This window comes from Hypanus sabinus, chromosome 7 (assembly GCF_030144855.1).
Source record: "Hypanus sabinus isolate sHypSab1 chromosome 7, sHypSab1.hap1, whole genome shotgun sequence".
NCBI classification, from domain to species: Eukaryota; Metazoa; Chordata; class Chondrichthyes; order Myliobatiformes; family Dasyatidae; genus Hypanus; species Hypanus sabinus.
The window spans coordinates 180,109,935-180,123,255 of NC_082712.1; the positions used below are offsets into that span (position 1 = coordinate 180,109,935).

At 43.9% G+C, this 13,321-nt stretch overlaps 1 protein-coding gene across 3 annotated transcripts in view; it reads left to right on the top strand.

Moving 5' to 3' along the window:
- The window catches only part of phrf1 (PHD and ring finger domains 1), a 188,827-nt gene that overhangs the window by 81,030 nt on the left and 94,476 nt on the right, over nucleotides 1-13,321 (top strand). For all 3 annotated transcript variants that reach the window (XM_059976263.1, XM_059976264.1, XM_059976265.1), the window contains 2 exons: nucleotides 3,187-3,278; nucleotides 9,795-9,976. In XM_059976263.1, the coding sequence (XP_059832246.1) occupies nucleotides 3,187-3,278; nucleotides 9,795-9,976 (274 nt within the window). The remainder of the gene's footprint in view (nucleotides 1-3,186; nucleotides 3,279-9,794; nucleotides 9,977-13,321) is intronic.

Below are 13,321 nucleotides of genomic sequence, written 5' to 3' on the forward strand. Positions count from 1 at the left end.
GCAGCCCATTCCACGCACTTGCCACTCTCTGCATAAAAACTTACCCTGACATCTCCTCTGTACTTACTCTCAAGCACCTTAAACCTGTACCCTCTTGTGGCAGCCATTTCATTCCTAGGAAAAAGCCTCTGACTATCCACACATTCAATGCCCCTCATTATCTTATACACCTCTATCAGGTCACCTCTCATCTTCCGTTGCTCCAAGGAGAAAAGGCCGAGTTCACTCAACCTGTTTTCATAAGGCATGCTCCCCAATCCAGGCAACATCCTTGTAAATCTCCTCTGCACCCTTTCTATGGTTTCCACATCCTTCCTGTAGTGAGGCGACCAGAACTGAACACAGTACTCCAAGTGGGGTCTGACCAGGGTCCTATATAGCTGCAACATTACCTCTTGGCTCCTAACCTCAATCCCACGATTGATGAAGGCCAATACACGGTATTCCTTCTTAACCGCAGGGTTAACCTGCACAGCTACTTTGAGCATCCTATGGACTCTGACCCCAAGATCCTTCTGATCCTCCACACTGCCAAGAGACTGACCATTAATACTATATTCTGCCATCATATTTGACCTACCAAAATGAACCACTGCACACTATTCTGGGTTGAACTCCATCTGCCACTTCCTTATAATCTTTATAATAACCCTTATAATCTTCTAGATCAACATTACCTAGCTCTCTGAACCTTTTGTAAGCTTTTCTTTTCCTCTTGACTAGATTTATAACAGCCTTTGTACACCACAGTTCCTGTACCCTACCATAACTTCCCTGTCTCATTGGAACGTACCTATGCAGAATGCCACACAAATATCCCCTGAACATTTGCCACATTTCTTCCATACTTTTCCCTGAGAACATCTGTTCCCAGTTTAAGCTTCCAAGTTACTGCCTGATAGCCTCATAATTCCCCTTACTCCAATTAAACACTTTTCTAACTTTTCTGTTCCTCTCTCTCTCCAATGCTATTGTAAAGGAGATAGAATTATGATCACTATCTCCAAAATGCTCTCCCATTGAGAGATCTGACACATAACCAGTTTCATTTCCCTATACCAAATCAAGTACAGCCTCTCCTCTTGAAGGTTTATCTACATACTGTGTCAGGAAACCTTCCTGAACAATCTCCAGCCTGAAACGTTGTCACAACCTCCTCCCATAGATGCTGTCTGGCCTGCTGAGTTCTGCCAGCATTTTGTGTTTTTATTCACCCATCTAAACCCCTTGCTCTAGGGAAGTGCCAATTGATAGTTGGGAAGTTAACATCTCCCACCATGACAACTCTGTTATTATTATACCTTTCCAGGATCTGTTTCCCGATCTGCTTCTCAATAACCCTGTTACTATTGGGCGACCTATAAAAAACACCCAGCAAAGTAATTGACCTCTTCCTGTTCTTAACTTCCACCCATAGAGACTCCGTAGATAATCCCTCCATGATGTCCACCTTTTCTGACACTATCTCTGATCAACAGTGCCACACCCCACCTCTTTTGCCTCCCTCCCTGTCCTTTCTGAAACATCTAAAACCCGCATTTGAAGTAACCATTCCTGTCCCTGAGCCATCCTAGTCTCTGTAATGGCCACAACATCATATGTCCAAGCACTGATCCACACTCTAAGCTTATCCGCTTTGTTCCGAATACTCCTTGCGTTAAAATAGACACATCCCAAACCGTCGGTCTGAGTGCATCCCTTCTCCATCACCTGCCTATCCTCCCTCACACACTGTCTCCAAGCTTTCCCTATTTGTGAGCCAACAGCCTCTTCCCCAGTCTCTTCAGTTCGGTTCCCACCCCCCAACAATTCTAGTTTAAACTCCCCAGTGGATTTAGCAAACTTCCCTGCCAGGATATTGGTCGCCATGGGATTCAAGCGCAATTCGTCCCTTTTGTGCAGGTCACACCTGCCCCAAAAAAGGTTCCAATGATCCAGAAATCTGAATCCCTACCCCCTGCTCCAATCTCTCAGCCACGTATTTATCCTCCACCTCATTCTATTATTGTACTCACTGTCAAGTAGCACAGGCAGTAATCCCGAGATTACTACCTTGTATCAAAATTGAGATCGAATCAAATTAAGTTTAATTGTCATTCAAATCATATTTGGATGCAGCCGAATGAGACAGTGCAAAAACATATCTGTGCTTTCAAAATAACGAGAAACGAACAAAAGAACATAGGTCACGTAAGAAAAATATACTATAGCCCAGCCTGTAATTCCACCAATACACCACTTGGGGCAGCACTAATAGGAGTGGCCACCTACAACCGAGCCTTGATGCCACTCTACAATGCAAGCCCGAAGGCTGAGGCCTAGTCCTAGCTACAACTCAGGCAACACTGCTGTCTCACTGCCTGTCTCCCCACCAAACCAGAGAAGCAGCCTTGCAGCAATTAATGTCCAACAGGGTCTTGCGATTGCAAAGGAAATGTACGTCCAAGACAGTCCCCAGTAGCCAGTTTGCATGGTTTATGGCCATGCAAAAGATCAGCTGTGGGCTCTTCCTTTCTCTGGTTACAAATGTCTCCTCAGCTAAGAAGAGATGTGCTGGTATTGGAGAGGGGCCAGAGGAAGTTCACAAGAATGATTTGGGGAATGAAAAGGTTAACATTTGAGAAGCGTTTGATGGCTCTGGGCCTTTACTTGATGGAGTTTAGAAGAATGGGGGGTGTGGTTTCACTGAAACCTATGAATTTTTGAAAGGCCTAGAGAGAGTGGAAGTGGAGAGGATGTTTCACATAGTGGGGAAGTCTAGGTCCAGAGAGCACAGCCTCAGAATAGAAGGATGTCCTGGAAATGAGAGAAATTTCTTTAGCCAGAGCGTGGTGAATCTGGAATTCATTGCCACAGACAGCTATAAGTCATTGGGTAATACAGAGGTTGATAGGGTCCTGATTTGTCAGGGTGTTAAAGGTTATGGGGAGAAGGCAGGAAGGATAATAAATTAGCCATCATAAAATTGCAGAGCATACTTAATGACCTAATTCTGCTTGAATGTCTTAAGGTCTCAAATAGTAGAAATAATCGATCTCTGATTTGGTGTCTGCTGAATTGTAAAGAGTGGTCATTGCTGCCCTGTTATTGGTTCAGTTCTCTGGTCTGTTTGACTGCATGCTACCTTCTCAGCATATCTGCATTGGGGGATGTTGCTGACTCAAGCTGTGTCACACCTTGTTACAGGTATCACATGGATTGTCTCACTCCTGCCCTTCACACTGTCCCAGTAGAAGAATGGTTTTGTCCGGAATGTGCTCTGAACAATCCCAGGGCTGGTAAGTGAATGCAAGCTGATGGCAGCCGACGGATTCTGCCGCAATGTACCCATGATGAATGCTTGTTCAGTCCATTGTGAGGTTCTGCAAGAATTCAGAGATTGGTATAATCACTTCACACCTCAAAATCAAAAACTGAGACCCGGACTGCAGCTCTTACCACAACCACAGCACAGCACTTGTTCAATACCTCTCTCAACACAGCACTTCCTCAATACCACACCCCCCCCCCATCCCTGGCACAGCACAGCATTCCTTAGCCATACTCTCTCTTAGTCCTGTCCCTCCCACAGTTTGACCCACCCTCCTTATTGCTCCTTCCTCAGTGTGACCCACTCTTGGTACTGCCCCTCTTGCAGTTGAACCCACCCCGGTACTGCCCCTACGCCACTGTGACCTTCCAGCAGTACTGTCCCTCCCAGTGACACTTCCTCAGTGTCACCCCTCCCTCAGTACCACCCCTCCCGCAGTGTGACCCTCACTCAGTACCACCCCACCCACAGTGTGACCTCCCTCAGTACCACCCCACCCACAGTGACCCTCCCTCAGTACCACCCCTCCCATAGTGTGACCCTCCCTCAGTACCACCCTCCCGCAGTGTGACCCTCACTCAGTACCACCCCACCCACAGTGTGACCTCCCTCAGTACCACCTCACCCACAGTGACCCTCCCTCAGTACCGCCCCTCCCATAGTGTGACCCTCCCTCAGTACCACCCTCCCGCAGTGTGACCCTCACTCAGTACCACCCCACCCACAGTGAACCTCCCTCAGTACCACCCCACCCACAGTGTGACCTCCCTCAGTACCACCCCACCCACAGTGACCCTCCTCAGTACCACCCCACCCACAGTGACCCTCCCTCAGTACCGCCCCTCCCATAGTGTGACCCTCCCTCAGTACCGCCCCTCCCATAGTGTGACCCTTCCTCAGTACCACCCCCCTCCACAATGTGACCCTCCCTCAGTACCACCCCTCCCACAGTGCAGCACTACCTTGGCAGACAGTGTCATGCTGACACTACGGCTCTGTGCACTGTTGTTTAAACGCTATCTTGTGCAGTTGCATTGAAACAGGTGGAAACAAGTCAAGTCGTTGTACTGCAGATCATCTGTAAACTCGGTTGCCCCAGACTTTGATCTCTCAATGAATGGAACATTCTGAATTTATCCCATTCAGACATGGGGTTTTAAGTATGTCAGACGATCGATTATTTTGATTTATAAGCATCAGACTCAAAGCAGAGGAGATAACTTCATTAATTTTTACTTGCACTATCACTGAACTGTCCCCACACCCTCTGGACTCACTTTCAAAAACACTTCATCTTCTGTTTTTGATATTTATTGCTTATTTATTTATTTATTTATTATTATTATCGTTATTTCTTTTTTTTCTGTTATATTTGCACAGTTTGTTGCCTTTGGCACAATGGTTGTATGCCCGACCTTTTGTGTGTGGTCTTTCATTGCTTCTATTACGTTTCCTGGATTTACTATGTACGCCCTGCAATAAAAATAAGCTTGGGGTCGTATATGGTGACATATATGTGCTTTGATAATAAATTTACTTTGAACTTTATAGTTTATTGCTATTAAATGTTCAATGATTTCTCTGTGCCAAATTAACAATTAATCTTTGCTGCTTAACCTCTTTCACTAGTAATGATTCCTCTGAGGTGAATGTGGCAGATGAGTAATAAACGAGAAGGTTACATAGAGTGGATCTCGTCACTAAACAAGAAGGTTGTGTAGAGTGGAGGTCTCACTAATGAGAAGGTTGTGTCGTGTGGATCTCGTCACTAAACAAGAAGGAGAGTGGAGATTGTCACTAAATGAGAAGGTTGTTTAGAGTGGAGATCGTCTCTAAATGAGAAGGTTGTGTAGAGTGGAGATTGTCACTAAACGAGATGGTTGCGTAGAGTGGAGATTGTCACTAAACGAGAAGGTTGTGTAGAGTGGAAATTGTCACTAAATGAGAAGGTTGTGTAGAGTAGAGATCTCACTGAAAGAGAAGGTTGTGTAGAGTGGATCTCATCACTAAACAAGGAGAGTGGAGATTGTCACTAAATGAGAAGTTTGTGTAGAGTGGAGATTGTCACTAAATGAGAAGGTTGTGTAGAGTGGAAATTGTCACTAAATGAGAAGGTTGTGTAGAGTAGAGATCTCACTGAAAGAGAAGGTTGTGTAGAGTGGATCTCATCACTAAACAAGGAGAGTGGAGATTGTCACTAAATGAGAAGGTTGTGTAGAGTGGAGGTCTCACTAAATGAGAAGGTTACATAGAATAGAGATGGTCACTAAACAAGAAGATTACATAGAGTTGCATTCTCACTAAGCAAGAAAGTTACATAGCTTGGAGATCATCATTAAAGGAAGTTACTTAGAGTGGAGATTGTCACTAAATGGGAAGGTTACGCAGATTAGAGATCTCAGTGAATTAGAAAAAGTTAGGTAGAGTGGAGTTCTCACTAAATGAAAAAGTTATGTAGAGTGGACATCCTTACTGGGGCCCATGGTATTACAGGGAAGATTCTAGCATAAATAAAGCAGTGGTTGGCTGGCAGGAGGCAAAGAGCAATATATCCTGATCAGAATCAGAATCTAGTTTTTTATCACCAACAGTTAACGTGAAATTTGTTGACTTAGCAGCCGCAGTTCAATGCAACACATAATATAGGAAAAAACCAATAACAACAAATAAATAAATCCATTACAGTATACATATATTGAATAGATTAAAATTGTGCAAAAAAACAGAAATTCTGTACATTAGAAAAGTGAGGTAGTGTCCAAGGGTTCAATGTCCATTTAAGAATTGGATGGCAGAGGGGAAGAAGCTGTTCCTGAGTCGCTGAGTGTGTGCCTTCAGGCTTCTGTATCTCCTACCTGATGGTAATACTGAGAAAAGGGCATGCCCTGGGTGCTGGAGGTCCTTAATAATGGATGCTGCCTTTCTAAGAACTGCTTCCTGAAGATGTCCTGGGTACTTTGTAGGCTAGCACCCAAGATCGAGCTGACTAGATTTACAATCCTCTGCAGCTTCTTAAGGTCCCATGAAGTAGCCCCCCCACCCCCATACCAAACAGTGATGCATCCTGTCAGAATGGTCTCTACGGTACAAATATAGAAGTTTTTGAGTGTATTTGTTGACATGCCAAATCTCTTCAAACTCCAAATAAAGTATAGCCACTGTGTTGCCTTCTTTATAGCTGCATCAGTATGTTGGGACCAGGTTAGGTTCTCAGAGATCTTGACAGCCAGGAACTTGAAACTGCTCACTCTTTTTCACTTCTGATCCCTCTGTGAGAATTGGTATGCGTTCCTTCGTGTTACTGATCCTGAAGTCCCCAATAAGCTCTTCCGTCTTACTGATGTTGAGTGCCAGGTTTTAGCTGCAACACCACTCCACTAGTTGGCATATCTTGCTTCTGTATGCCCTCTTGTCACCAACTGAGATTCTACCAACAAGGGTTGTATCATCAGCAAATTTATAGATGGTATTTGAGCTATGCCTAGGCACACAGTCATGTGTATATAGAGAGTAGAGCAGTGGGCTAAGCATACACCCCTGCATAGATTGTGGTCTTCTGGTTATGAAGTTGAGGATCCAATTGCAGAGGGAGGTACAGAGGCCCAGGTTCTGCAACTTCTCAATCAGGATTGTGGGAATGATGGTATTAAATGCTGAACTATAGTCGATGAACAGCATCCTGACATAGGTGTTTGTGTTGTCCGTGTGGTCTAAAGCCGTGTGGAGAGCCTTAGAGATTGCATCTGCCATCGACCTAGTGTGCTGATAGGCAAATTGCAATGGGTCCTGGTCCTTGCTAAGGCAGGAGTTCAGTCTAGTAATGACCAACTCTCAAAGCACTTCATCACTATAGATGTGAGTGCTACCAGGCGATAGTCATCAAGGCAGCTCACGTTATTCTTCTTAGGCACTGGGTATAATTGTTGCCTTCTTGAAGCAAGTGGGAACCTGCCTGTAGCAGTGAGAGGTTGAAAATGTCCTTGAATACTCCCGCTCGTTAGTTGGCACAGGTTTTCAGAACCTTACCAAGTACTCCGTCTGGACCCTGTGCCTTGCGAGGGTTCACTCTCCTTAAAGAACCTAACATCAGACTCTGAGACAGAGATCACAGGGTCATCAGGTGCAGCAGGGATCTTCACAGTTGTACTTGTGCTCTCCCTCTCAAAGTGTGCATAGAAGGCATTGAGTTCATCTGGTAGTGAAGCATTGCTGCCATTCGTTCTATTGGGTTTTGCTTTGTAGGAAGTAATGTCTTGCAAACTGCCAGAGTTGCTGTCGCCCCCAACCTAGTTTGAAATAGTCTCTTCACCCTTGAAATATCCCTCCACAAATCATACCTGGTTTTCTGGTTCAGGCCTGGGTCACCAGACTTGAATGCCACAGCAGACGACGTACCTCCTGGTTCATTCTTGGCTTTTGATTTGGGAATGTACAGTAAGTCCCTCATGCACGCAGGGAACAGGAATAAAGGGAGCCTTTCTGGTGACAAGAGGAGTTGCACAGGGATTTGTGTTGGGACTGATTACTTTTACGTTATATGTTAATGAATTGAATGATGGTATTATTCAAAGGTTGAGAGGTCCAATTTCATGTCAGAAATGTATACAATATACATCCTGAAATGCTTTTTCTTCGCATCCTTGAAAGCAGAGAAGTACCCCAAAGAATGAACGACATGAGAACCCCAAAGTCCCCCCCAACTCCCCACTCCCGTGCGTAAGTGGCAGCAAGCAGCAATCCCAATCCCCCCACCAGCAAAAAAAAGCAAGCATCGGCGCCACCACTGAGCACTCAAGCGTGAGCAAAGCAATAACAAAGAGACAGGCTTGCAGTTAACCCCAAAGACCTCATGTTTCATCTGGCATTTGACAAACTACAGGTTCTCTCCCTGATCAAAGAGAGGGAGGTGTCTTCATTTTCCCAGCGAGCAGGGAGACATAACGACAGCTCGCTGGTTTATGATGTTAAAAACCTGTTGCATCGCTTTTTTTTAGCTCTGTGCCTTAAAACCGCAAAAATCTTGGGTCTTTAGGCCCTTAGCAGTAGATTTTCCGACTCCCCCAATGACACACAGGTCCTCTGCCATGACACCGACCCTCGATCTGCCCATCTCCAGAGCCCTGAGATCTTAGGCTTCCAAATCCGAGATCGGATCCTATTCCCACAAAGGACCAACTCCAGGTCAGGGTCTTCAAAAGAACCCTGAAAGAGAAAAATAAAGATATTAAATATGGAAATAGAGCTGTTTCCGAAGACATAAGCAAAGGAATCTCCGTTTAGTGCCATTTTAACTCCACCTCTGTCTCCATTTCCAAATTATTTGCTTTGTTGCAAAATTTGCAGGTGATAGGAGGGGCAGGTGGTTTTGAGGAAGTAGAAAGACTACAGAAGGATTTAGTCAGATTAGGGAAATAGGCAATGAAGTGGCAGATGGAATGCACTGTCAGGAAGTGTATTATAATGCGCTTTGGCAGAAGAAATGAAAGGATTGACTTTTCTAAATGGAGAGAAAATATAAAAAAACTGAAGCGCAAAGGGTCTTGGGAGCGATTGTGCAGGATTCCCTAAAGATTAATTTGTGGATTGAGTCTGCGATTAGGAAGGCAAATGTGAAGTTAACATACATTTCAAGAGAAATAGAATATAAAAGAAAAGATGTAATGTTGAGACTATAAAGCACCAGTGAGGCCTCACTTGGAGCATTGTGAGCAGGTTTGGGCCCTTTAGAAGGGATGTGCTAAAACTGGAGGGGGTTCCAAGGAGGTTCACAAAACTGATTCCGGGATTGAATGGTTTGTCACATGAAGAGTGTTTGATGGCTCTGGGCCTGTATTCACTAGAATTCAGAAGAATGAGGTGTCTTTAGAATGGAGATGATGAAGAACTATAGAATGGTGAACTTGCGAAATTCTTTGCCACAGCCAACTGTGCAGGCCAAGTCTATAGGCATCTTTAAGGCAGAGTTTGGTGGATTCTTGATTGATCAGACATGAGGGATACAGAGAGAAGGCAGGAGATTGGGGCTGAGGAAAAATCGATCAGCCATGATGAAATGGCAGACCAGACTTGGCCAAATGGACTAATTTTGCTCCTATGTCTTATTGTCTGAAATGAGACGATTACATAGAGTAGAAATCTCGCTAAATGAGAAGATTACGTAGAATGGAGTTGTATCGAAATCTGAAGGTTGTGCAGAGTGGAGCTGTCACTAAATGAGAAGATTATGTAGAGTGGAGATCACCACTAAACAAGAAGATTATGTAAGGTAGAGATCTTATTAAACAAGTGGGTTACATAGAGTAGAGTTCTCACTAACCAGAAAGGTTACGTGGAGTAGAGTTTCTAAGTGAGAAGGTTACGTGGGGTGCAAATCATCACTATACAACAGTTACATAGAGTGGAGATCTCACTAAGGTGGTGTAGAGTGAAGCTAGACAGAAACAATGTTGATGTAATATTTGACTTTAATGTCTTATCTCTGTAGCTGATGAAGAGATCGATGATGAGGAGCTTGCATTCCTCGTTGCTGATGCACCCCAAGTGCCCACCACCTCCCGGTTACGTCCGACAGCCAGAAGGACAAGGGCCATAGCGCGGACTCGTCAGAGTGAGCGGGTCCGAGCAAATGTGAACAGGAGTCGGATCACCCGTGCGCATCAGATCAGGGTGAGTTGAACTCTGGGTACAATGCGAAACAGTTCAGTGATAGGAATCAGAAACCAAACTGGGCCATTTGCAGAAGGTCAAAAGTAGAAACAGGTGAGAGACGTTCATCTGTGTGCGCTTCATCCTTTATAAGACTATAAGACATTGGAACAGAATTAGGCCACTTGGATGATTTATTATCCCTTGCAACCCCATTTACCTGCCTTGTTTCCATAACCTTAGTTGCACTGATTATCCAAGAATTTATCAAACTCTATTTTAAATATTCCCAATGACTTGGCCTCCACAGTTGTCTGTGGAAATGAATTCCATAGATTCAGCACTCTTTGGCTAAAGATATTCCTCATCATCTCTGTTCTCAGTGCACCGTACCTCTGAGATTGTGCCTTTTGGGTCTAGTCTCCCCACTATAGGAAATATCCTGTCTGCATTCACTCTACTTAGGCTTCAATGAGATTCCCCTTTTATCCTTCTAAACTTAAATGACTATAGGCCCAGAGCCATCAAACACTCCTCATATGTTAATACTTGCTTCATCATGCAATGGGGATCATGGCTGATCTTTTACCATCTTCCTTCATCAACCACCTTGATGTGACCCTAATGAAGTAGACTATGCACGGTCATAGTCACAGATCAATACAGCACAGATACAACTCAACGAATCTATGCTGACCATGGTGTCCTCCCAGCAGTGCACGAAATCCTGCATTTGTCCATTATACCTCAAAGCCCCACCCTTCCATGTACCTGTCCAAGTGATACCATTGAACCTGCCTCAACCACTTCCTCTGGAAACTTATTTCATATACTCACCCCTCCCTGCCTTCTCACTGTAATCACACTCCCAGTCTTGGTATTTTCTGCAAATTTACTGAACCTGTTAACCACATTATCATCCATCGTTGATATGGATGACAACCAACAACAGACCCAGCACCAATCCCTGTGGCACACCATAAATCACAGGCTTCCAATCAGAGAGGCAGCCATCTACAACCACTCTCTGGCTTCTCCAATCAAGTTATCATCTAATCCAATTTTCAAATTCATTATGAATGCCAAGCAACTGAAAATTCTTGACCAACCACCATGTTGGACCGTGTTAAATGCCTTGCTGAAGTCCTTATAGACAACATCTACTGCCTTGCCTCCATCAACTTTCCTAACAACTTCCTCAAAAAATTCTCTAAAAACTCATGGTTAGACATGACCTACCATGTACGTAGTTCTGTAGACCCTTTATGTCTCTTAAGTAAATACGAGTGCAAAAAAGTCCATTTAAGATCTCCCCCATCTCTTTCAGCTCCATGCATAGATGACCACTCTCATTTCCGGCAGACCAATTTTGTTCTTAATATATCTGTGGAAACCTGATATTCTCCTTCACCTTGCCAGCTAAAGCAACTTCATGCTTTCTTTTACTCCTGATTTCTTTCTTAAGTGTTCTCTTGCAATTCTTATACTGCTCAAGGACCTCATTTTGTTTCTACATGCTATGCACCTCCTTATTTTAACTTGGGCCTCAATATCTCTCAGAAACCAAGGTTCCCTGAAACCTTTATCCTTGCCTTTTATTCTGACAGGAAATACAAACTCTATACTCTCCATATTTTATGCTTAAATGTCTCCCACCTAGCAAGCATCCCTTTGCCAATAAACAACCTACTCCAATCCACACATGCCAGATCCCTTCTGATGCTTTCAAAATTGGCCTTTCTGTAATTTAGATTTACAACCTGAAGACCAGACCTATCCTTTCCTATAATTTTCTTTGAAAAGGATGGAATTATAAACACCCTACACAAACTTCAGCCTCGTGCACTGTTTCATTCTCTGATAGGAGATACGGTATTGTACTCCCTCTCTAGTTGGGAACTTTCCTGAACATATTTAAGAAATTCTATCCTATTCATCCCTTTCACGGTTTGGGAGTCTCAGTCAGAATGTGGAAAGTTAAAATGGCCTACTATCATAATCTTATTTTTCTTGCAACTAGCTGTGACCCTCATTTGAAATTCGGTCATAAGTAAAGACATTGTGACAACTACTCTAAAATATCATATCTGCTTGTTACATCCTTAAAGAGCTCTACCAAACTTGTCAAAATTACTTACACTTAATAATCTATGTTGATTTTGATTTGATTTTTAAAATATTTATTTAGCATTATAGCGGGAACAGGCCCTTCCGGCCCATGAGCTGCATGGCTCAACAATGCACCTGTTTAATCTAGCCGAATCACAGGACAGTCTACAATGCCCAATTATCCTACAAATTGGTTTGTCTTCAGTCCGTGGGAGGAAACCGGAGAAAACAGATGCAGTTCACAGGGAGAGTGTACAGCCTTATTACAGACGGCGCTACAACTGAACTTGGAACTCAGGAACTCCCTGAGCAGTAATAGTGTTGTGCAAACCACTAGCTACCATGCCGCCCATTAAGCTTGATAGGTTCTTCAATAGTAAGGGCATCAGAGGTTAAAAGACCATAAGACATACGAGCAGAATTGGGCCATTCACATCTTCGAGTCTGCTCAGCCATTCCATCATGGTTGGTCCCAGATCCCACTCCATCCCATACACCTGCCTTCTTGTCACATCCTTTGACACTGACTGATCAGGAAACTATCAACTTTTGCATTAAATATACCCATGGACTTGGCTTCCACTGCAGTCTGCAGCAGAGCATTCCACAGGTTCACTATACTCTGGCTAAAAGAATTCCTCCTAATCGCTTTCCTAAGAGGTCGCCCATTGATTTTGAGGCTGTGCCCTCCAGTTCTGGATAAACCCACCCGAGGAAACATCCTCTCCACATCGACTCTATCTAGCCCTTTCAACATTTGGTAGGTTTCAGTGAGATCCCCCAAATTCTTCTAAGTTCCTGTGAGTACAGGCCCAAAGCTGCCAGACACTCCTTGTATGTTAACCCCTTCATTCCCAGAATCAACTTCGTGAACCTCCTCTGGACTCTCTCCAATGAGAGAGTCATTTCTTTCTGAGATACGGGGTCCAAGTGCGGCTTTACTAGTGTCTTATAAAGGCTCAACATTATCTCCTTGTTTTTATATTCTATTTCCCTTGAAATAAATGCCAATGTTGTATTTGCCTTCCTTACCACAGACTCAACCTATAAACTAACCTGAGTCTTGCACGAGGACTTTGAAGTCCCTCTGCACATTTTATGTTTGAACCTTCTTCCCATTTATATAATAGTGTCCACTGTTGTTCCTTTTACCAAAGTGCATTATCGTACATTTCCCAACACTGTATTCCATCTGCCACTTTGTTGCTAATTCTTCCAATTTGTCTAAGTCTGCTGCAATCGCATTGCTTCCTCAAC